We start from the raw sequence: 25481 nt of genomic DNA, 5'->3' as shown, positions 1-25481 counted from the left end.
CAAATGCCCTTGTTCAAGAGACCCAATGGGTTTCTGAATGCAAGAGAATTGAAGACCGCTGCATGCCAACAGAATCACAAAACTTTTTTAATCCCTCTGAACAGTATAAATGCTGAAGTAGGGGAACAATTTTATGACAATGACTTCGATGTCTATAGAAAGAACATTAGGTGCAGTTTCAACAGCATTATTTGGAATATAGCAACACAGTCAACGCCTTCCATTCATGCTTTGCTACGATTTTGAATAAACACTATCTGCCTTTTTTTTTTTTTTCTCACGGAGTCTTTCTCTGTTGCCAGGCTGGAGTGCAGTGGTTCGATCTCAGCTCACTGCAACCTCCGCCTCCCGGGTTCAAGCGATTCTCCTGCCTCAGCTTCCCGAGTGGCTGGGACCACAGGCAGCACCACCACGCCCAGCTAGTTTTTGTTTTTTTAGTAGAGATGGGGTTTCACCATGTTGGCCAGGATGGTCTCGACCTATTGACCTCATGATCTGCCCACTTTGGCCTCCAAGAGTGCTGGGATTACAGGCGTGAGCCACCGCACCTGGCCACATTATCTGCACTTTCATGCAAATATCCGTAATATGAATACGAATATCAAAATTTGTGTCAAAATTTGTATTCATATTATCACCACAAAAGGAAGTACAATTTTTCTTATTAATTCTTAACTTAGTAAATAATAGAGGCTTTGCAAAACTTTGCTTTAAATTTTCAAGTCTCATCTGGAAGAGATGTTACAGTAATCTTAAAAGTAACCCTTTTTGTTTCGTGTATACTGCTTGGGAGATGGGTGCACCAAAATCTCACAAATCACCACTAAAGAACTTACTCATGTAACCAAATACCACCTGCTCCTCCAAAACCTATGGAAATAAAAATTAATAAAAAAGTAATCCCTTTTCATATGATAAATATTGCACAAGCAAAGGGAACATGTTTTCCGCTTTATAATTACTTGCATTCTTAGCTATATTGTAAAAATGTAAGGCATTAGGTCTTCAATAAGCTCTGTAACAGAAAATGGAACTATTACATTTTAAAAATTATTGCAGTATATTTCATCCTGGCACTTGATAATTATTTTGGAGATGGAGGAGGGAGGGTTGAGTCAGAAAACCTGACAGAGAATGATACTCCAATACCAGCCATTCTAGGAACTGGTTTTATTTATTTTTTAATTATTAGGGGCACATGATAGTTGAATATATTTATGGGGTACATATGATGTTTTGATACAGGCATATAATGGGTAATAATCAAATCAGAGTAATTGAGGTATCTGTTACCTCATGCATCTATATTTATTTGTATTAAGAACACACCAATTCTACTCTTTTAGCTATTTAAAAATATACAATATGTTTTTCCTACTTATAGTCACCCTATTGTGTTACTAAATACTAAATCTTATTCGTTCTAATTGTATTTGTATGCCCACTAACCAATCTCCCTTTTATTCCTCCTCTTGACTATCCTTCACAGCCTGTGGCAATCATTATTCCACTCTCTACCTCTATGAGTGAAAATATGAAATATTTGTCTCTCTGTACCTGGATTATTTAACTTAACATAATGTCTTCTGGAACTGGTTTTATTTTTGCCTCTACTTTCTTTAAAATTAATTTCTTTTTTTAGTATTTCCATAATTTTGGGGGAACAGGTGGTTTTTGGTTACATGGATAAGTTTTTTAGTGGTGACTTCTAAGATTTTGGTGCACCCATCCTCCAAGCAATGTGCAATGCACCCAGTGTGGAGCCTTTTATCCCTCACCCCCTCTCACTCTTCCCACTGAGTCCCCAAAGTTCATTATAGCATTCTTATGCCTTTGCATCTTCATAGCTTAGCCCCCACTTATAAGTGAGAACATATAATATTTGGTTTTCCATTCCTGAGTTACTTCACTTAGAATAATGGTCTCCAATTTCATCCACATTGCTGTAAATGCCATTATTTCATTCCTTTTATGGCTGAGTAGTATTCCATGATGTATGTATACCACATTTTCTTTATCCAGTCTTTGGTTGATGGGCGTTTAGGCTGGTTCCATATTTTTACAATGCTGCTATAAACATGCATGTGCAAGTGTCTTTTTCATATAGTGACTTCTTTTCCTCTGGGTAGATACTCAGTAGTGGGATTGCTGGGTCAAATGGTGGGGTTCTACTTTTAGTTCTTTAAAGAATCTCCATACTGGTTTCCATAGTGGTTGTACTAGCTTACATTCCCACCAGCAGTGTAAAAGCATTCCCTTTTCACCACCACGCTAACATCTATTGTATTTTGATTTTTTGAATATGGCCATTCTTGCAGGAGTAAGGTGGTATTTCATTGTGGTTTTGATTTGCATTTCCCTGATAATTAGTGATGTTGAGCGTTTTTTAATGTTTATTGGCCATTTGTATATCTTCTTCTTTTGAGAATTGTCTATTCATGTCCTTTGCCCACTTTTTGATGGGGTTATTTTTTTTTTTCTTGCTGATTTGTTTGAGTTCCTTGCAGATTCTGGATATTAGTCCTTTGTCAGATGCATAGTTTGTGAAGATTTTATCCCAGTCTGTGGGTTGTCTGTTTGCTGATGATTTCTTTTGCTGTGCAGAGGCTTTTTAGTTTAATTAATCTGCTTATTTGTATTTTGTTGCATTTGTTTTTGAATTCTTGGTCATGAACTTTTTGCCTAAGCCAATGTCTAGAAGAGTTTTTCCAATGTTATCTTCTAGAGTTTTCATGGTTTCAGGTTTTAGATTAAAGGCTTTGATCCATCTTGAGTTGATTTTTTTATAAGGTGAGAGATGAGGATACAGTTTCATTCTTCTACATGTGGTCTGCCAATTATCCCAGCACTATTTGTTGAATAGGGTGTCCTTTCCTCACTTTATGTTTTTGTATGCTTTGTTGGAAATCAGTTGGCTGTATTTGGCTTTATTTCTGGGTTCTCTATTCTGTTCCATTGCTCTATGTGCCCATTCTTATGACAGTATCAAGCTGTTTTGGTGACTATAGCCTTGTAGTGTAGTTTGAAGTCAGGCAATGTGATGCCTCCAAATTTGTTCTTTTTTCTTAGTCTCGCTTTGGCTATGTGGGCTTTTTTTTTTTTTTTCTCTCCATATGAATTTTAGGATTTTTTTTCTAGTTCTATGAAGAACAATGACAGTATTTGGATGGAAATTGCATTGAATCTGTAGATTGTTTTTGGCAGTATGGTCATTTTCACAAAATTCATTCTACTCATCCATGAGCATGGGATGTATTTCCATTTGTTTATGTCATCAGTGATTTCTTTCAGCAGTGTTTTGCAATTTTCCTTGTAGAGATCTTTCGCCTCCTTGGTTAGGCATATTCCTAAATATTTTAATATTTTTGCAGTTGTCATAAAAGGGATTGAGTACTTGATCTGAGTCTCAGCTTGGTTATTGATGTATGCCAGTGCTACTGATTTGTGTACGTTGGTTTTTGTATTCTGAGACTTTACTGAATTCATTTATTAGATCTAGGAGCTTTTTGGATAAGTCTTTAGGGTTTTCTAGATAAATGATTATATCATTGGTGAACAGTGACAGTTTGACTTCCCTCTTTACTGATTTGGATGCTCCTTGTTTCTTTCTCTTGTCTGATTGCTCTGACTTGGACTTTCAGTACTATGTTGAATAGAAGTGGTGAAAATGGGCCTCCTTATCTTGTTCCAGTTCTCAGGGGGAAGGCTTTCAATTTTTCACAATTCAGTATAATGTTGGCTGTGGGTTTGTCATAGGTCGCTTTTATTACCTTGAAGTATGTTCCTTCTATGGCAATTTTGCTGAGGGTTTTTACCATAAAGCAATGCTGGATTTTGTCAAATCCATTTTCTGTATCTATTGAGATGATCATATGTTTTTTGTTTTTATTCTGTTTATGTTATATATTCCATTTATTGACTTGTGCATGTTAAACCATCCCTGCATCCCTGGTATGAAACTCACTTGATCATGATATGTTATCTTTCTGATATGCTGCTGATTGATTTGATTAGCCAGTGTTTTAAGGATTTTTGCATCTATGTTCATCAGAAATACTTGCCTGTAGTTTTCTCTTTTTTTGTTATGTCCTTTCCTGGTTTAGGTATTAGGGTGATACTGGCTTCATAGAATGATTTAGGAAGGATTCCTTCTTTCTTCATTTTTTGGAATAGTTTCAGTATTTTTGGTATTAATTCTTCTTTGAATGTCTGACAGAATTCAACTGTGAATTCATCTGGTCATGGACTTTTTTTTCTTGGCATTTTTTATTACTTTTTAAATCTTGCTACTTGTTATTGGTCTGTTCAGAGTTTCTGTTTCTTCCAGATTTAATCTAGGAGGATTGTATATTTCCAGGAATTTATACAACTCTAGATTTTCTAGTTTGTGCACATAAAGGTGTTCATAATAGCCTTAAATGATCTTTTATTTCTGTGGTATCTGTTGTAATCTCTCCCATTTCATTTCTAATTCAGTTTGTTTGGATCTTTTCTCTTCTTGGTTAATCTCATTAATGGTCTACCAATTTTTTTTTATCTTTTCCAAGAACTAGATTTTTGTTTCATTTATCTTTTAAATATTTTTGTTGTTGTTGTTTAAATTTCATTTAATTCTGTCCTGATCTTTGTTATTTCTTTTATTATGCTTGGTTTGGGTTTGATTTGTTTTCTTTCTCTAGTTCTTTGAGGTGTCACCTTAGATTGTCTATTTGTTCTCTTTCAGACTTTTTGATATAGGCATTTAATGCTATGAACATTCTTCTTAACACCGCTTTAGATATATCCCAAGGTTTTGGTAAGTTGTGTCATTATTATCGTTTAGCTCAAAGATTTTTAAATTTCCATCTTGATTTCATTGTTGACCCAAAGATCATTCAAGAGTAGATTATTTAATTTCCATGTATTTGTATATTTTTGAGGATTATTTTTGGAGTTAATTTCCAGTTTTATTCCACTGTGGTCTAAGAGGATACTTGACATGATTTTTATTTTCTTAAATTTATTGAGACTTGTTTTGTGGCCTGTCATATGGGCTATCTTGGAGAAGGTTCTATGTGCCGATGAAAAAAAAGTGCATTATGCAGTTATTGGGTAGAATGTTCTGTAAATATCTGTTAAGTTCATTTGTTCTAGGGTATTGTTTAAGTCCATTGTTTCTTTGTTGACTTTCTGTCTTGATGACCTGTCAACTACATAGGAGACAGTGAACTCACCCACACACCAAAAATATAACTACTACATACAGCAGCTGGGAAAACCAGTGCACAAAGACTCTCTGTAACTAAGGTTCTCATATAGAGACTTCATCCTTACAAGCACCAACAGTCATGTTAGGCTAAAATAAACATTAAATCTGATCCTTAAGAGGGGAAAAACAACAATAAAACCCCCCCAAACCGCAGTCCAATTGAAAATAAATTCAAGAACAATTTAAGAACTAATCTACCCAAATGAGAAGAAGCCAGAAAAGTAATTATGGTAATATGACAAAACAGGGTTGTATAACATCCTCAAAGATCACACTAGTGCCTCAAAAACGAATTAAAACCAAGAAGAAATCTCTGGATTGCCAGATAAAGAACTCAGAAGGTTGATTGTTAAGCTACTCAAGGAGATAACAGAGAAAGGTGAAAATCAACTTAAAGAAATAAAAAAAAACAAGATATGCATAAAAAATTCTCCAGAGAAATATATATCCTAAAGAAAAAACAATCACAACTTCTGGAAATGAAAGACACACTTAGAGAAATAAAAAATGCAGTAGAAAGTTTCAACAATAGACTAGAACAAGTAGAAAAAAAGAACTTCAGAGCTCAGAGACAAGGCTTTTGAATTAACCTAATCAGACAAAGAAAAAATAATTTAAAAAATGAACAAAGTCTCCAAAAAATTTGAGATTGTGTTATATGGTTAAACCTAAGAATAACTGGTGTTCCTGAGGAAGAAGAGAAATCTAAAAGTTTGGAAAACTTATTTGAGAAAATAATTGAAGAAAACGTCCTTGGCCTTGCTAGAGATCTAGACATCCAAATACAAGAAGCTCAAAGAACTCCTGGGAAATTCCATCACCTAGTCATCAGGTTATCTAAAGTCAAGACGAAGGAAAGAATCTAAAGAGCTGTGAGACTAAATCATCAGGTAAGCTATAAAGGAAAACTTACCAGATTAACAGTTAATTTCTCAGCAGAAATATTACAAGCCAGAAGGGATTGGGTTCCTATCTTTGGCTTCCTTACCAATAATAATTTTTGTCAATAATTTTGTATCCAGCAAAACTAAGCTTCATAAATGAAGGAGAGATGAAGTCTTTTTCAGACAAACAAATGCTGAGAGAAATTGCCACCACCAAGCCTGCACTTCAAGAAATGCTATAAGGAGTTCTGAATCTTGAAACAAAACTTCAAAATATACCAAAACAGAACCTCCTTAAATCATACATCCAACAAGGCCTATAAAACAATAGCAAAATGAAAAAAACACTATATTTAGGCAACAACTAGCCTGATGAATAGATGAGTCTCTTGGACTCACGTAACACATAACACAGCACACATAACATAGCACCATATGCTATGGTCTGAATGTTTGTGTCCCCCTGCAAAATTCATATGTGGAAACCTAATCTCTAATGCAATAGTAATTAAGAGATGGTCTCTTTAGAAGGTTATTAGGTCATGCTTTGCTTTCAGTGGGATTAGTTCCCCTTTAAAAGAGCCCTGAATGAAGGCACTTGATTGCCCCTTCCACCATGTGAAGACTCAGCAAGAAGGGGTCACCTGTGAGAAGGGGGGTTGTCACCAGACACTGAATCTGCCAGTTCCTTGATCTGGAGAGTCCCAGCCCTAGAACTATGAGAAATAAATTTCTGTTGTTGATAAACCACCAAGTTTATGGTATTTTGTTATATCAGCCTGAACTAAGAAAAGCCATCAAAACTTCTGTTGTGATTAGTTTATCTTCCTTATCTGAATTTCTCTTAAAAATTTATTATTTTATCACATTTTTGGTAGTAGTTGATGAAATCATGTATCTTTTATGTTTAGTTAGCATCTGTTGGTTTATATCTGACTTTTCATAATTTTTTATACTAAATGAACAATTTGGAAATGCACAAGTATTAATAGTTTCCAGAGGATTTTTTCCCTCTTTTAATAAGTATCCACTGTTCAGAAAATTTATTACAAAATTTACACTTACATTTTGGCATTTTCATGTTCAAAGATACATAAATTCAAATAAAGAGCAGCCACCACTAGACTTGAAAGGACTGAATTTGATAACCTAACAGTAACAATAGTATGTCACTCACAAATCAGAACTCATAGCTAATCATAAACAGGGGCTGAAATGTTGAAAGAGTTGCAAACTTGCAAACTAGCAATAAATTGAACTCAGTGTCTGATGTAAAAAAGGTGAACTTTCCCTTTGCCTACAAGGTAGATCTGTAGCAAGACACAGTCTTTTCAAACTGTTGGTTAGGGAAGTCTGACATTCAGGAATTGGTGGACTTTCAGAAGTGGGAGTGCTCAGGGATTGATGGACTTTCAGATGTTTTAATGTGGTCACTGGAGTAAGGCATTTACTGATTGACTGTTGTCTAAAGGCACGGACTTGTCACGATTAGCTGATTTCCAGAGCTTGGGCCATTGATTTCCTAACTTTTGGAAACAGTTACTGGTGCAAGGAAGTTACCGATTGGCTGATTTTCAGAGCATGTGTACTGATCTGTTACTGCTAATTAATGGTGGTTATCTGTTCATGAGTTGGGTCATTAGCCAAAGGACAGTCTTCCTCTTTTGAATATGAAAAATAAGTATTTTAATTTTCAGTTTCCCCCTTTTGGTGTGTCCTCAGCCAAGCCTGCAAGAGGAATCTTAGAGGATTATCCAGATTTTTATTTGTGGAGGTATCATTTTTTAGCTAGTGTTACCATTTGAGATTCAAGCACCAATAACTGTGGCAGAAAACTAACTGCGAACTTTTTGTAGTTATTGAAAAAAACAGAATACGGGGCATTCATTTAAGGCATCCTGGCAAAGTCCTGGCAAAGGACTCAGGACAAAATCATTTAGTACAGGACACCTCTTGTATATACAGGATGCCTGGCAACCAGATGCTGGCCATATCACAGGCCTGTATCTCTGTGATATTCCCAGAACAGATTGTGCTTCAGGTTCTATGAGTTCTCAAAGGTGAGTGAGTGGCCCAGGCTGAAGCTGGATCATTTGAGAAGTTCAAAGCCAGACTAAACAACTACTGAAAAGTTTGAATCAAAGTAGTGCCATAATTATATTTGATTTTAGCAAGTTTTTTTTTTTTTTTGGCATCTTTATGGGGGATTTGGGATTGGCAGAAACAGAGACTGGTGACAAATGCATTGAGGAGGCTCAACGCCTACAATGAGAGTAAGAATGGGAGCCATTAAACTTCTGTTTTTACCAAAGATTAGTAATTTACTTATAACACTGAATAAAATAACTTATCAAAATTTTGGGGTTTAATTTAAAATATATCACTTTCCAACAATTCTAAGAATGTTTATGACAAACACAGGAGTTGGAGTTGGTGAATATATTATTCTAGGTTCTCTTGAGAGACAAAACCAGTTGGATGCGTGTATATACATAGAGAGGACTGTTTAGAGTTCCCGCACTTGGTTATTGAGACTGGTAATTTACGCCTACAACTTGCAGAATGAGCAGATAGACTGGAGGCCTAGGGAAGAGCTGATGTTGTGGTTTAAGTTCAAAACTGGCTGTTGAAGAATTCTTCCTTGCCTGAGGGAGATCAGTCTTTTGTTTTATTCAGACCTTCAGTTGGCTGGATGAGACTCATCCGTATTATGAAGGGAAGTCTGCTTTACTAAAAATCCCCCAATGTAAATGTTACTCTTATTTCCCAAGTTAATATTGTATCTGTCTTCTGAATTGCACCAATTAATACAATATTGAGAAATTGAATTGAAGATTTTTGCCTTTTAAACTTCCACCAATCAAAGACACCCAGCAGGGATGTTGTAAATCTGCATATGCAGAGAACTCCCACTCAAATGCCTTCTGCTGGTTTTGTGAACAGGTCTTGCGCCAATTTAAAGTAATTTGAGTTCGGTGATCCTCTGTGGCCATGTTGCTATTACTATTCTTGCCTTAGTTTTGCCATTTAGCTCAGTGATGTTTATCCAAATTGAAGAAAACAGGAAGGCAAATGGTTGGAAATCATGGTAATAGAATGGCTAACTAGGTGAAGAGTTCAATTTCAAACTCTTTCCTTGGGAACAGAGTAATTGATTCTAATTAAGGGTTTTTAAAGAACTTATTTAGTTACTAAATTGAGGTAGATTTCTGACTTTTGACCTTAAATTTTAGGTAATTGTTCAATTTCCACAACAAATTGGGGTTTATGTTTCCTTTTGGCAATTCCTTACTATAAAGCCTTAGTTTTAATTTCTCGATTTACAGGATTTGAAATGGGGCTGGCCAAAATGGGTTAATTACTTCTTTTCTTTTTTTTTTTTTTAAACCAGTTTTACTGAGGTGTAATTGATGCACAACAAACTGTGCATATTTAAAGTGTACAATTTGATAAGTTTTGTTGTAGGTAAACAGCCATGAAACTGTCACCACAATCAAGATAATGAAAAGTATTCGTTCAAGTTTCCTGGTGGTCCTTTATAACTCCTTCCTCCCACTCCTTCCCCCCTGACCTCAGGCACCCACTGATCTATTTTCTGTCACTGTAGATTAAAACGTGTGATGAGTAGAATTTTACGATAACCGCCAATAACCCTCACCCTTATATAATCCCCTCCCCTTTGAGTGGGAGTAGAACCTGTAAATATAATGAAATATCATTTCCATGGTTATGTCTTATTATGTGGTGAAAGTGATTAGGCAGATGTAATTAAGTTTACTAATCAATTGGTCTTAAAATAAAGGAAAACCTGAGTGAGTCTAACCTAACCTAATGAGTCCTCTTTTTCTTTTGAAAAATTACTTTGGCTAATCTAATTCCCTTGCATTTCTATGTGAATTTTGGAATAACTTTCCAAATTTCTACATGGATTTTAATTGGCAGTGTATTGAATCTATAGATAAATTTTTGGAGACTTGATATGTTAGCATTGAGTCTTTTGACCCATTATCATGGTATGTATCTTTATTTAAATAGTCTTTAACTTATCTCAGCAATATTTACAGTCTTTCAGTGTTTAGGTCTTCAGATTTATCACCACATACCGTACTGTTGATGCAATTATAAATTTATTGTTTTTAATTTAAAATTTTTATTGTTAATTGCTAGCAAATAGAAATTTTTTTATTATTGATATCGTATCCTATAACCTTACTTAACTCACTTCTTAGTTCTAGTAACCTTTTTGTATATTCAGTTGGATTTTCTACATAGATGATAATATTGTTTGCAAAATAAAGATTATTTAACTTCTTCTTTTTGATCTGAATGCCTTTTATTTCTTTTCTTTCTTAGAAACTCAAGAACAAACTCAAGAACAATAGAAATGGTGAGAGTAGATATATTTGCCTTGCTTCTGATATTGGGGGAAAGCATTCAGTAGTTAAGTATTAAGTGTAATGTTATTAGATTGGTGCAAAAGCAAGTGTGGTTTTGCCATTAAAAGTAATTGCAAAAAACACAATCACTTTTGCACCAAAAGATGCCTTTTATCAGGTTGAGGAAGTTCCCTTCTATTCTTAGATAGCTGAGAGCTTTTGTTTATTTTTAGAATCAGAAATGAATGTTGGGTGTTTGAAATGTGTCTTCTTTGCTTAATGAGAGTTTAAAAATCAGAAGTGAATATTGGAATTTTTAAATGTATTTTATTTGCCTAATGAGTTTTTTGTTTGTTTTTGAGGCAGAGTCTCGCTCTGTCATCCAAGATGGAGTGCAATGGTGTGATCTCCGCTCACTGCAATCACCGCCTCCTGGGTTCAAGCAATTCTCATGCCTCAGCCTCCTGAGTAGCTGGGATTACAGGCACCTGCCACCGCGACCAGCTAATTTTTTTTGTATTTTTAGTAGAGACGGGGTTTCACCATGTTGGCCAGGCTGGTCTCGAACTCTTGATCTCAAGTGATTCACCCACCTTGGCCTCCCAAAGTGCTAGGATTACAGGCATGAGCCACTGCGCCCAGCTGCCTAATGAGGTGTTTAAAATCAGAAGTGAATGTTGTATTTTTGATGTGTTTCTTCTTTGCCTAATGAGATTTTTAAAATCAGAAATGGATGGTGGATTTTTTTTATTATACTTTAAGTTCTAGGGTACATGTGCACAACGTGCAAGTTTGTTACATATGTATACATGTACCATGTTGGTGTGCTGCTCCCATTAACTTGTCATTTACATTAGGTATATCTCCTAATGCTATCCCTCCCCCATCCCCAAACCCCACGACAGGCCCCAGTGTGTGATGTTCCCCTTCCTGCATCCAAGTGTTCTCATTGTTCAATTCCCACCTATGAGTGAGAACATGTGGTGTTTGGTTTTCTGTCCTTGCCATAGTTTGCTGAGAATTATGGTTTCCTGCTTCATCCATGTCCCTACAAAGGACATGAACTCATCCTTTTTTATGGCTGCATTGTATTCCATGGTATATATGTGCCACATTTTCTTAATCCAGTCTATCATTGATGGATATTTGGGTTGGTTCCAAGTCTTTGCCATTGTGAATAGTGCCACAATAAACATACATGTGCATGTGTCTTTATAGCAGCATAGTTTATAATCCTTTGGGTATATACCCAGTAATGGGATGGCTGGGTCAAATGGTATTTCTAGTTCTAGATCCTTGAGGAATCGCCACATTGTCTTCCACAATGGTTGAACTAGTTTACACTCCCACCAACAGTGTAAAAGTGTTCCTGCTTCTCCACATCCTCTCCAGTACCTGTTGCACCATTCTAACTGGTGTGAGATGGTATCTCATTGTGGTTTTGATTTGCATTTCTCTGATGGCCAGTGATGATGAGCATTTTTTCATGTGTCTGTAGGCTGCATAAATGTCTTCTTCTGAGAAGTGTCTGTTCATATCCTTTGCCCACTTTTTGATGGAGCTGTTTTTTTCTTGTAAATTTGTTTGAGTTGTTTGTAGATTTTGGATATTAGTCCTTTGTCAGATGAGCAGATTGCAAAAATTTTCTCCCATTCTGTAGGTTGCCTGTTCATTCTGATGGTAGTTTCTTTTGTTGTGCAGAAGCTCTTTAGTTTAATTAGATCCCATTTGTCAATTTTGGCTTTTGTTGCCATTCCTTTTGGTGTTTTAGACATGAAGTCCTTGCCCATGCCTATGTCCTGAAAAAAACAGAGTAGAAAAGCTGAAAATTCTAAAAATCAGAGCTCCTCTCCCCCTCCAAAGGAATGCAGCTCCTCGCCAGCAACAGAACAAAGCTGGACGGAGAATGACTTTGACGAGTTGAGAGAAGAAGGCCTCAGACGATCAAACTTCTCTGAGCTAAAGGAAGAATTTCGAACCCATCACATAGAAGCTAGAAACCTTGAAAAAAGATTAGATGAATGGCTAACTAAAATAACCAGTGTAGAGAAGTCCTTAAATGACCTGATGGAGCTGAAAACCACGGCATGAGAACTATGTGACGAATGCACAAGCTTCAGTAGCCGATTCGATCAACTGGAAGTAAGGGTATAAGTGACTGAAGATCAAATGAATTAAATGAAGTGAGAAGTTTAGAGAAAGGAGAGTAAAAAGAAACGAACAAAGCCTCCAAGAAATATGGCACTATGTGAAAAGACTAAATCTATGTCTAATTGGTGTACCTGAAAGGGACAGGGAGAATGGAACCAATTTGGAAAACACTCTGCAGGATATTATCCAGGAGAACTTCCCCAACCTAGCAAGGCAGGCCAACATTCAAATTCAGGAAATACAGAGAATACCACAAAGATACCTCTCGAGAAGAGCAACTCCAAGACACATAATTGTCAGACTCACCAAAGTTGAAATGACGGAAAAAATGTTAAGGGCAGCCAGACAGAAAGGTCAGGTGGCCCACAAAAGGAAGGTCATCAAACTAACAGAGGATCTCTCGGCAGAAACTCCACAAGCCAGAAGAGAGTGGGGGGCCACTATTCAACAGTCTTAAATAAAAGAATTTTCAACCCAGAATTTCATATCCAGCCAAACTAAGCTTCATAAGTGAAGGAGAAGTAAAATCCTTTACAGACAAGCACATGCTGAGAGATTTTGTCACCACCAGGCCTGCCCTACAAGAACTCCTGAAGGAAGCACTAAACATGGAAAGGAACAATCGGTACCAGCCACTGCAAAAACATGTCAAATTGTAAAGACCATTGATGCTAGGAAGAAACTGCATCAACTAATGAGCAAAATAACCAGCTAACATCATAATGACAGGATCAAATTCACACATAACAAAATTAACCTTAAATGTAAATGGGCTAAATGCTCCAATTAAAAGACACAGACTGGCAAATTGGATAGAGTCAAGACCCATCAGTGTGCTGTATTCAGGAGACCCATCTCACATGCAGAGACACACATAGGCTCAAAATAAAGGGATAGAGGAAGATCTACCAAGCAAATGGAAAACAAAAAAGCCAGGGGTTGCAATCCTAGTCTCTGATAAAACAGACTTTAAACCAACAAAGATCAAAAGAGACAAAGAAGGCCATTACATAATGGTAAAGGGATCAATTCAACAAGAAGAGCTATCCTAAATATATGTGCACCCAATACACGAGCACCCAGATTCATAAAGCAAGTCCTTAGAGACCTACAAAGAGACTTAGACTCCCACACAATAATAATGGGAGACTTTCACACCCCACTGTCAACATTAGACAGATCAACAAAACAGAAAGTTAACAAGGATATCCAGGAATTGAACTCAGCTCTGCCCCAAGCGGACCTAATAGACATCTACAGAACTCTCCATCCCAAATCAACAGAATATACATTATTCTCAGCACCACATTGCACTTATTCCAAAATGGACCACATAGTTGGAAGTAAAGCACTCCTCAGCAAATGTACAAGAACAGAAATTATAACAAACTGTCTCTCAGACCACAGTGCAATCAAACTAGAACTCAGGATTAAGAAACTCACTCAAAACCGCTCAACTTCATGGAAACTGAACAACCTGTTCCTGAATGACTACTGGGTACATAACGAAATGAAGGCAGAAATAAAGATGTTCTTTGAAACCAATGAGAACAAAGACACAACATACCAGAATCTCTGGGACACATTTAAAGCAGTGTGTAGAGGGAAATTTATAGTACTAAATGCCCACAAGAGAAAGCAGGAAAAATCTAAAATTGATACCCTAACATCACAATGAATGGTGGATTTTTGAAATGTGTTTTATTTGTCTAGTGAGATTTTAAAAATCAGAAGTGAATGTTGGATTTTTGAAATGTTTTTCTTTGCCAATAAGATTATGTGGTTTTCTGTCTTTGTTAATATGGTGAATTAAATTGATTAATTTTTTTTTTTTTTGATAGAGTCTCACTCTGTCACCTAGGCTGGAGCGCAGTGGCGTGATCTCGGCTCACTGCAAGCTCCGTCTCCTGGGTTCACACCATTCTCCTGCCTCAGCCACTCGCGTAGCTGGGACTACAGGTGCCTGTCACCATGCCTGGCTAATTTTTTGTGTTTTTAGTAGAGACAGGGTTTCACCGTGTTAGCCTGGATGGTCTCAATCTCCTGACCTCATTATCTGCCTGCTTCAGCCTCCCAAAGTGCTGGGATTATAGGCATGAGCCACCACGCCCAGCCACATTGATTAACATTTAAATATTAAGCCAGCCTTGCACACCTGGAATAAATTTTACTTGCTCATTATGTATTATCTTTTAAAAACATATTATTGGGTTTGATTCACTAACATTATATTTAAAATTTTTGTATTAACACGTATGATGGATATAGGTCAGTAGTATTATATGCTTATAACATTTTTGGTTTTGATATTGGGGTAATGTTGGCATCATAGAATGAGCTGTGAAGTATTTTCTTCTTCTCAATTTTCTAGAAGACTTTGTGTAGGATTGGAATGATATCTTCCTTAAGTATGTCATAGAATTTGTCAGTGAAACCACTTGAGCAGCAAGAATTCTACCGCTGAACCACCAATGCCTCTAAAGTGAAACCAGTTGGGCCCAAAGTTTTCTCTCTGGGAAAGTTTTAAACTGAATTTAATTTCTTTAATAGTTATGAGGCAATTCAAGTTACCTATTTTTTCTTGAGTGAGCTTTGTTGGTTTTAAGGAATCTATCCACTTTGTCTAAGTTGTTAATTTATTAACATAAAGATGTTCCCGGTATTTCCTTATTATCCCTTATAGAATATTTATAGAATGTCTATAAAATCTGTAGAGTTGTCATTTCTCTCATTCCTGATATTGTTAATTTGTGTCTTCTCCTTTATTTCCCTCATTAGTCTGGAAAGAATCTTCTAAATTTTATTGAACTTCTCATAGAATCAGCTTTTGGTTTCACTGACCTTCTTTATTGTTTTTCTGTTTTCTATTTAATTAATTTCAGTTCTGATCTTTATTATTTCCTTTTCTCTATAAACTTTGAACTTAAGTTTTCCTTCTTTGGTGGAAAATGAGGTCATTGTTTTGAAACTTCTTCTCTTTATATATGGTTATTTAGTGCTATAATTTCATCCTAAATAACTCCTTTAGTGACATCCCACAGATTTTGATATGCTATGCTTTCATTTTCAGTCATCCCATATATTCTGAATTTCCCTTTTGGTTTCTTCTTTCACCCATTGACTATTTATGAGTGTTCCACTTAGCCTTAAAATACTTGTGGTTTTCCAGAATTCTTTAGTTATTGATTTCTAATTGCCTTCCATTGTGGTCAGTAAACATACTTTGTGTGACTTGAATTCTTTTAAATTTACTGAGGTTCATTTTGAGGCTCAGGCTATGTTCTATCTTGGTAAGTAGTCCAGGTACACTTGAAAAGAATGTTTATTCTTCTGTTGTTGGATGAAGTCATCTGTAAATGTCAATTAGATCAAGTTGGATGAAACTTCTGTTTAAAGCTTATATATCCATTATGTTTTTCTTTCAATTATTAATAGAGGGCTATTGAAATCTCTGACTATAACTCATGTTAATTCAAATTAAGGAAAAGAAAGGCAGGTTTAGCTCACCAACCTCCACTGATGAATGTGTGTGTGGGTAAGGGTGTCACTCCCAGAAGTTACTTGAGTCTTGTCAAAAGTTGTTAGGCCCTTTAATCTGCCCAAGTAAATATGCTATATGAATAAAAAAGTATTTGCTATGAAAACAGCTTCAAGGCAAATTTCCTTTCCATTCCATTCACTTCCTTTCAACCTTACTTTTTCCCTTCATATAAAGCTTTATGCTGTATATAAATACCATATATTTTTGTATATATATTCTGGAGATATCACTGTTGCATAGTGATATAGCATTAGTGGTCTTATGTGTTTCACATTCTTTAATATTGTAACACCAAAATTGGCATATTCCTGAAAATGCTAAACAATTATATAGAGAAAGACTGTCAAGTTTTTGAATGCATGAATTAAATAAATGTTTTAGGGATTACGTTCATTGTAGTACATCTAGGGTTCAAGAGAATGGTGCATGCATGTCGCAAAACTTGTTAGATGTAAAGTCTAATTTTCTATTTTGCATTCTGCGGCTAACACAGATAATTGAGACATAATGGACAGCTAAATCTTTTGTCTTTATGCACCTTTAAACATCATATTTTGAATATCTGTTTTTAAAATGTAGTTTGAATACTCAATTGATAGATTTTTAAGCTTTTATGTCATTGCTTATTTCAGTTAAATCAGAGAGATTTCAGGGGAGTTACTGTTTATAGATTGTTAAAGATCCCTCAGGCAACGTCAAGGCTGTTGCATGTGGACAGTTTCTTGAATTATAGCACAGAAACTTTAATACCTACCTCAAGAATGATAGGGGTCTTAAATAGGCAGTCATATTTACTAAAGAAACCTAGAGTTTTCTTAGATTGCCAACCTTGGCAAGACAAGAAATGTCAGGGTGACAGGGTTTAAGTGGCTCTTTTCAGATATGTTACACTGATTCTCTATATTTAAGATGTGAAACAGCCTTACAGGAGCTGTTTAATTAAGTGAAAGTAAGCCTAGTCCTTTTGGAACCGAATAGTTCAGTGAGCAAATATATATCAGCAAGTGAAGGAAGTGGGGAAGTTATTATGTGCTTCATAGACACGATGACATTTTATAACCCCATATCAGGGATCCTAAACAGTGATTGGTTGAGAAAATTATCAAACTGAGTTTAAATTTCGGCAAGTACAAAATTGTCATGCAAAAATCCAGGACAGTGGGCCACTTTCAGTCTTCAAAGAGAAAGATAAGAAATTCTGGATTTTCAAAGTCCTTTTGAAGCCTTTTAAGGTAAGATGAAATATTCTTTTTACTCAGAACCAACTGATTCATTCAGAAAGAACTTTGAATTTCAAAGACAAAGCCAGTTTGATTTTAGGAAGCAAATACCCCTTAATGATTAGATTGTTTGCTTCCTTTTTGGCTTGTCATATTGATAGTATGTATAAAAGATAATGGATAATTATGAGTTAAGGAAGAGATAGACTGGGAAAAAGAAAGACCTCATACTGAAAAATTGGCCAACTGAGGTGGAAATTTGATAATTAATTATCTGGGCACTTTGATTAGTTTTGATAAAAATGAGATAACTGAGATATCAAAAAATCCACCTTGGGCTTTCAAACAAGGCTTTAATTAGGCTTTGCTTTTCCGTATTTTATTACTTACTATTACTTATTATTGTCCCACATGAAATGAAATCTAGCAATCACTAGTGATGCCAAATCTAATTGCTAAATGAAATGAAGCTAAATCTCATTTCGCGAGTAACAATAAATGAAATAATCTGAAGGAGATTTGCAAAATTCTGAAGTCTCTGTTTCATGCTGAGAACACCTGGGCCATTTTTATAGTAGTCTTCGAAGTCATTCACCTGCCTTGGAAACAGTGATGAGCATCATGGAATTGTTTCGGAGTGGAGCTGAAAGAGAGATGTAGTGGTCAGATTTCTGGACTGTAGCTCAGAAATGGGACACACATCCCTCTGGCCTTGGCTGCAGGTACCTTTCCAGGATGCTGTGGCTCTTCCAAATCACAGTGCAGATGGGCCTTCTGCAGAGCTATGTAATGGTTAGGCTTGGGACTGCAAAGTACAGGATGACTGTGGCTTAGTAAACAGCTGGCCTTCAACCTCTGTGCCCAGAGCTCTGCATGATACTTGTCCTGGTGTCACCTCAGCCTCACTTGAATCTATGGCATTTCAGAAGGAGCTCTAGCTGTTCTTGGCTTTCTGCTGAACAGCTGTAAGAATGAGCACTTTTTTCCCCCTGAGTAGCTCTGGAACTGTGTCATCTCTCCTGTGAGAAAACACCAATAATTCTCATGACAGTTGATATTCAGTGAAGTTTTATTATATTTTCACTATCATCATTAAATTCAATCAAAGCCATTTTATGACATGCAGCATTATAATCTATACATGCAGTGGGAGTTCATGAAATAGGAGTAAAACTCTCCTTTCTATAGTAATGGCATCATTACATCAACTTGCAATATAAATTGATTTTTTTACTCACACAGATTATAAAATGTCTATTCCAACTTATCAGAAACATATCCTTAGACCATTTCTGAATTTGAATTCTAACAGGGATGAAGAATCATGATTTTAGAAGTCCCATACAATAATTGCTATCATTTATTAGAAAATTGCAAAGTGCCTGAAGCAATGCTAGATATTGCTTTTAGTCATAAATATCAACAACATTCAGAAAATGTCTTTTTCTGTGCTTTGCGTTGGAATACAATACCAAGACACTCTCCTGGATCTCAGGAGTTTACAGTAAATCAGGGCAACACATATGTAACTAGGCAATTTTAAACTGTGCAATGTGTTACCAGTGAGATGTGCAAAACGACTTGGTATAAAAAGGAACGAGATACTAAATACCGTTTGAAGTGGAGTTAGAGAGGGCTTCTCAGAGATAATTCTACCAAACTTCAGGATAGTCCTGAGGTACAGGTTTTATTATTATTCCAGGTAGGGGGATAATAAACCTACTTAAATTTCTCAAGCTTACACAGCAAGTAGCAGGGGTAACATTTGAACCCAGGTCTCTGAATACAAACCCCAAATTCTTTCCGCTAGCGTAGGCTCCCTCATCTTAGTAATTTCTTGCTCTTAAAGTCTAGTAGAGCTCAATTCTATAGATTTGGAGTAAGGACGACACGTGTTTTATCTTTTAAGCACAATTTCAGCAGAATTACCTAATACTTGATTAAAGCTATTCAGAAGAGAAAAAGATGTTTTTACATCCAAGAATTGCGGAAGAACAAAGTTACAGCTATGCCCTTTGCACCTATATGGCTATTTTCCTCCATTGGCACAGGCAGAAAAAATCTAGGAAGCTACATTAGTGCTAAGCCTGGTGATGTCCCCATAACCACACCAGGTATGTTCTGGAACATCATATGTCTTCTCATGTTAGATACATGCTTCTTGCCCAGGAAAAGGGCAAATGCTTACACATCGAAATAATATAGGATTATGATTATCACTTTTACTTTATAAGTAATTTTGTGCTGTTCCTTTTTTATACAGCCATTGATTGTTATTATTCCTAAAGAAAATGAAGATAATTGCGTATTTTTGCATTTGGGCAGTAGCATGGGCCATTCCAGTAAGTATGCCTTTCTCAGAAAACCTCTACACTTTGTTCTCTCTTTTAACCTAACATTAATACAAAATGTTGTGTGTATGTGTGTGTGTGTCTGTGCATGCACGTGTGTGTGTATATGTGTGTGTATATATACTTTTCCTTAATTTTTTTTAACAGACTGAGTCTAAACATTTAGATTTGCACTAAGGGCTTTATGCGATGTCTGTGAGGTTTCAACCAAACCACTCCAGTTCATTGTCTCTTTCCTCTATAGAAATTCACATCTTGCCTGAAGGATTATTATTATTTAAAACATTTATTCAGATTAATTTACACTTAGTGCCCAGAAGTCATGGAGACTTTGTCCATCTTTGCTTCATACTCTGTGAATTTTATTCTAATATGAACAAAGTCTGTGCTGTTTAGGAAGTTTCCAAGAAAGAATAATAAGAAAAAGTAGATTTTTTTCAACATATAGGAAACTAATGGTTCACTCAGAGTTATTATTTATGTGCTCACTTTGGAAAATTTGGAATATATGATAAATACCAATAAAAAATTGAGAAAATTCAACTATTTGTAATTTAGTAGCCAGCCATCATGTTTAACATTTTCATATGCTTTCATAATACCAAACATTTGGTATTTATGTAGTTGAAAATGTTCTCAAGTATTTCAAATGTGCTGTTGCAGAGCACAGAAGTATAACAGCATAATACTTGATTTTGCTTCTGTGCAGGCTCTGGTCATGCCTCCTGCTCTCTTAAGAGTTTTGGTCAGGATTACACTTAGAGCGGGTCTTGTGCTAGTGCAAGAGACTTGTTGTGCAAAAACACCAGAGGTCTATCCCCTTGTCTTTCTACAAGACTCTTTCCTTCTACAGTTGAGATAAGTGGGCTCATCTAACATATCCATAAAATTGATAATACCGCAGTGAAAAATATCCATGTGCCCAGTTTAAATTCTACACAAGCCCTGTAAGAAGCCACTTCTCTTTTCAATCTGATTAGATCATACTTTGGCCTTTGTGTTAAACCTTTCTTCTTCATCGAGGAAAGAATGTGTGTGTGTGTGTTTGTGTGTGTGTGTGTGTGTGTGTGTGTGCATGCTCATGCACATATTCCCAAAAAGGAACCTTTTCAATAGCCAGTATTTTCTACTTGGCAGGTTCCTCAAAGCAAACCACTGGAGAGGCATGTCGAAAAGTCGATGAATTTGCATCTCCTAGCAAGATCAAACGTGTCAGAACAGGTATAGGATGTAATATATTTCTTTTTTTTCCTATTTCTGAGTTGCTACATTCCATTAATTTCCCTAACATTGCAATTTGCTTTCCTTCAATATCATTGATACTTGTAATTGATTGAATGTTTCTTTTTCAGGATAAGTTAAATGCCAGTGGAACCATCAAAGAAAGTGGTGTCCCCGTGCATGAAGGTGATAAAGGAAGGCAAGAGAATACCCAAGATGGTCACAAGAGAGAAGGGAATGGCTCTGAGTGGGCAGAAGTAGGAGGGAAGAGTTTTTCTACATATTCCACATTAGCAAACGAAGAGGGGAATATTGAGGGCTGGAATGGGGACACAGGAAAAGCAGAAACATATGATCATGATGGAATACACGGGAAAGAAGAAAACACCACAGCAAATGGCATCCAGGGACAAGTAAGCATCATTGACAATGCCGGAACCACAAACAGAAGCAACACTGATGGAAATACTGATAAGAATACCCCAAATGGGGATGTTGGAGATGCAGGTCGCAATGAAGATGCCACTGTTGTCCAAGAAGATGGACCCCAAGTAGCTGGAAGCAATAACAGTACAGACAATGAGGATGAAATAATTGAGAATTCCTGTGTAAATGAGGGTAATACAAGTGAAATAACACCTCAGATCAACAGCAACAGAAATGGGACTAAGGAGGCTGAGGTAACACCCAGCACCAGAGAAGATGCAGGCCTGGATAATTCCGACGGGAGTCCTAGTGGGAATGGAGCAGATGAGGATGAAGACAAGGGTTCTGGTGATGATGAAGATGAAGAAACAGGAAATGGAAAAGACAGTAATGATAACAGCAAGGGACAGGAGGGCCAGGACGGCCAGGACCACGGGAAAGAAGATGATCATGATAGTAGCACAGGTCAAAATTCGGAGAGTAATGAAGATTATGACCCTGAAGGCAAAGAAGATCCCCATAATAACGCTGACGGAGACAACACCTCCAAGAGTGAGGAGAATTCTGCTGGTATTCCGGAAGACAATGGCAGCCAAAGAATGGAGGACACCCAGAAGCTCAACCACAGAGAAAGCAAAGGTGTAGAAAACGGAATCACCAAAGAATCAGAGCCACACGCTGTTGGGAAGAGCCAAGATAAGGTTAGTTTGTAAAGCTGATTTATTTCAATGGCAATTTAAATTCTTCCCTCCAACTATTGATGCTAGCACAAAAATAAACCATGACAAGCATCCATATATTTTTGCATCCATTTACCTGACTATTTAAGGAAAAGCTAGAGTCCTTACTAGACTTCCATATAGAACAACTTTAAAAATCATACATTTCTGAGAACGTAGTTACAATTCTAGAAAAGTCTTATGTGAAATCATGGATCCCCCATGTAATTGTTTACAAAAGTTCCTGGGTAGGAATGTGGATGAATTTTTAAGGAATCTAAACACCAGGGTGCTTTCAATTACAGAATAAAGCACATTGTCACAAATAACTGTGAAGTACTAGAAGTGGAACTCCTATCCCTGTGGCAACTTTTCCCAGTTATTCTTCCTCAGATCAATGCAATTTTGCAGCAAGTGTTCACTAGTTAATCATTCTTTCCTCCGTCCTTCCATAGGGAATAGAAATCAAAGGTCCTAGCAGTGGCAACAGAAATATTACCAAAGAAGTTGGGAAAGTCAATGAAGATAAAGAGGATAAAGGACAACATGGAATGATCTTGGGCAAAGGAAATGTCAAGACACAAGGAGAGGTTGACAACATAGAAGGACCTGGCCAAAAACCAGAACCAGGAAATAAAGTTGGACACAGCCACACAGGTAGTGACAGCAATAGTGATGGATATGACAGTTATGATTTTGATGATAAGTCCATGCAAGGAGATGATCCCAATAGCAGTGACGAATCTAATGGCAATGATGATGCTAATTCAGAAAGTGATAATGACAGCAGTAGTCGAGGAGAGGCTTCTTATAACTCTGATGAATCAAAAGATAATGGCAATGGCAGTCACTCAAAAGGAGAAGAAGATGATGACAGTGATAGCACATCAGACACTAATAATAGTGACAGTAATGGCAATGGTAACAATGGCAATGATGACAATGACAAATCTGATGATGGCAAAGGTAAATCAGATAGCAGTGACAGCAGTGATAGTAGTGACAGTGATAGTAGTGATAGCAGCAATAGCAGTGACAGTAGTGACAGCAGTGACAGTGACAGCAGTGATAGCAACAGTAGCAGTGATAGTGACAGCAGTGATAGCAGTGACAGTAGTGATAGTAGTGACAGCAGTGACAGTGACAGCAGTGATAGCAGTGACAGTGACAGCAGTGATAGCAGTGACAGTGATAGTAGTGATAGCAGCAATAGCAGTGACAGTAGTGATAGCAATAGCAGTGACAGTAGTGACAGCAGTGATAGCAGCAACAGTAGTGATAGTAGTGACAGCAGCAACAGTGACAGTAGTGATAGTAGTGACAACAGCGACAGCAAGTCAGACAGCAGCAAATCAGACAGCAGTGATAGTGACAGTAAGTCAGACAGCAGTGACAGCAACAGCAGTGACAGTAGTGACAACAGTGATAGCAGTGACAGCAGCAATAGCAGTGACAGCAGTGATAGTAGTGACAGCAGTGATAGTAGCGACAACAGCAATAGCAGTGACAGCAGTGATAGCAGTGACAGCAGTGATAGCAATGACAGCAGTGATAGCAGTGACAGTAGTGACAGCAGCAATAGCAGTGACAGCAGTGATAGTAGTGACAGCAGTGATAGTAGCAACAACAATAGCAGTGACAGCAGTGATAGCAGTGACAGCAACGATAGCAGTGACAGCAGTGATAGCAGTGACAGTAGTGGCAGCAGTGATAGCGACAACAGCAATAGCAGTGACAGCAGCGATAGCAGTGACAGCGATAGCAGTGACAGTAGTGACAGCAGCAATAGTAGTGACAGCAGCAACAGCAGTGATAGTAGCGACAGTAGTGACAGCAGCAATAGCAGTGACAGCACTGATAGCAGTGACAGCAGTGATAGTAGTGACAGCAGTGATAGTAGTGACAGCAGTGATAGCAGTGAGAGCAGTAATAGTAGTGACAGCAGCAATAGCAGTGACAGCAGTAGTAGTAGTGACAGCAGCGATAGCAGTGACAGCAGCAACAGCAGTGATAGTAGTGACAGCAGTGACAGCAGTAACAGCAGTAATAGTAGTGACAGCAGCAACAGCAGTGACAGCAGTGATAGCAGCAATAGCAGTGACAGCAGCGATAGCAGTGACAGCAGTGATAGTAGTGACAGCAGTGATAGCAGTGACAGCAGGGATAGCAGCAATAGCAGTGACAACAGTGACAGCAGCGATAGTAGTGACAGCAGTGATAGCAGTGACAGCAGCAACACCGATAGCAGTAATAGCAGTGACAGCAGCAACAGCAGTGATAGCGATAGCAGTGATAGCAGTGACAGCAGCGACAACAGTGATAGCAGTGACAGCAGCAACAGCGACAGCAGTGATAGCAGTGACAGCAGTGAAAGCAGTGACAGCAGTGATAGCAGTGACAGCAATGACAGCAGCGAAAGCAGTGACAGCAGTGATAGTGACAGCAGTGACAGCAGTGATAGCAGTGACAGCAGTGACAGCAGTGATAGCAGTGACAGCAGCAATAGCAGTGACAGCAGTGACAGCAGCAACAGCAGTGATAGCAGTGACAGCAGCAATAGCAGTGACAGCAGCAATAGCAGTGACAGCAGCAACAGCAGCGACAGCAGTGATAGCAGTGACAGCACATCTGACAGCAGTGATGAGAGTGACAACCAGAGCAACTCTGGTAATGGTAACAACAATGGAAGTGACAGTGACAGTGACAGTGAAGGCAGTGACAGTAACCACTCAACCCGTGATGATTAGAACAAAAGAAAACCCATAAGATTCCCTTTGTGAAAAGTTTGGTGATGGGATAGGAAAAAAAGATTTCCAAGAAAGTAAAGAAAGGGGAGAAATAAACAGAAGACATATGTAAACATCCACAAAAACAACTAGGGGAATCAAATTGAACAGTTGGATTCAGAACCAAGGCCTAACTCCTGCAGAGAGAGACTCTGAATGCATGACCTTTGGTACATGCCTGTTAATATTCATGTTCTGAAAATATTTTGTTAAAAGTGTAAGTCTAAACATAAAAGAACAATTAAAATATTCTTTAATACTTCACGCAGAAACCTCAAGTAATCACTACATGATAACTTTAATTTAAGTGCCATGTGCTGCAGAGAATGTAGCAGGCAGACACATCTTAAAAGCAACCTGTGGCATTGCCTTAAGTCTCCATAGTCATGTATTCTGGAGAGGCGGTCTGCTTACCGCTGAGTGAAAGATGCTGTACTGTGATAGCCAACTAGGCTTTGGATTCAGTTGCTTGTTCTATGGAAGAAATACATGTATTTCTTATATGGAAAAAAAAATTGCAGCTACTATTCAACCTACCTGGGCTATGGGAATAATCTT

The 25481-nt window shown here is 37.3% G+C and overlaps 1 protein-coding gene across 1 annotated transcript; it reads left to right on the top strand.

Moving 5' to 3' along the window:
- The first annotated feature begins 19711 nt into the window (after nucleotides 1-19711).
- Nucleotides 19712-25225, top strand: DSPP (dentin sialophosphoprotein). The gene is made up of 4 exons (XM_025386723.1): nucleotides 19712-19762; nucleotides 20909-20992; nucleotides 21124-22119; nucleotides 22593-25225. The coding sequence occupies exons 1-4, from the start codon at nucleotides 19712-19714 to the stop codon at nucleotides 24882-24884; spliced, it is 3423 nt and encodes a 1140-aa protein (XP_025242508.1). The 3' UTR covers nucleotides 24885-25225.
- The last annotated feature ends 256 nt before the right edge of the window (nucleotides 25226-25481 follow it).

The sequence above is a fragment of the Theropithecus gelada genome, chromosome 5 (genome assembly GCF_003255815.1).
Source record: "Theropithecus gelada isolate Dixy chromosome 5, Tgel_1.0, whole genome shotgun sequence".
Classification (NCBI taxonomy): domain Eukaryota; kingdom Metazoa; phylum Chordata; class Mammalia; order Primates; family Cercopithecidae; genus Theropithecus; species Theropithecus gelada.
Note: the sequence above shows the minus strand (reverse complement) of the source record. Positions and strands in the feature narration are given on the sequence as shown.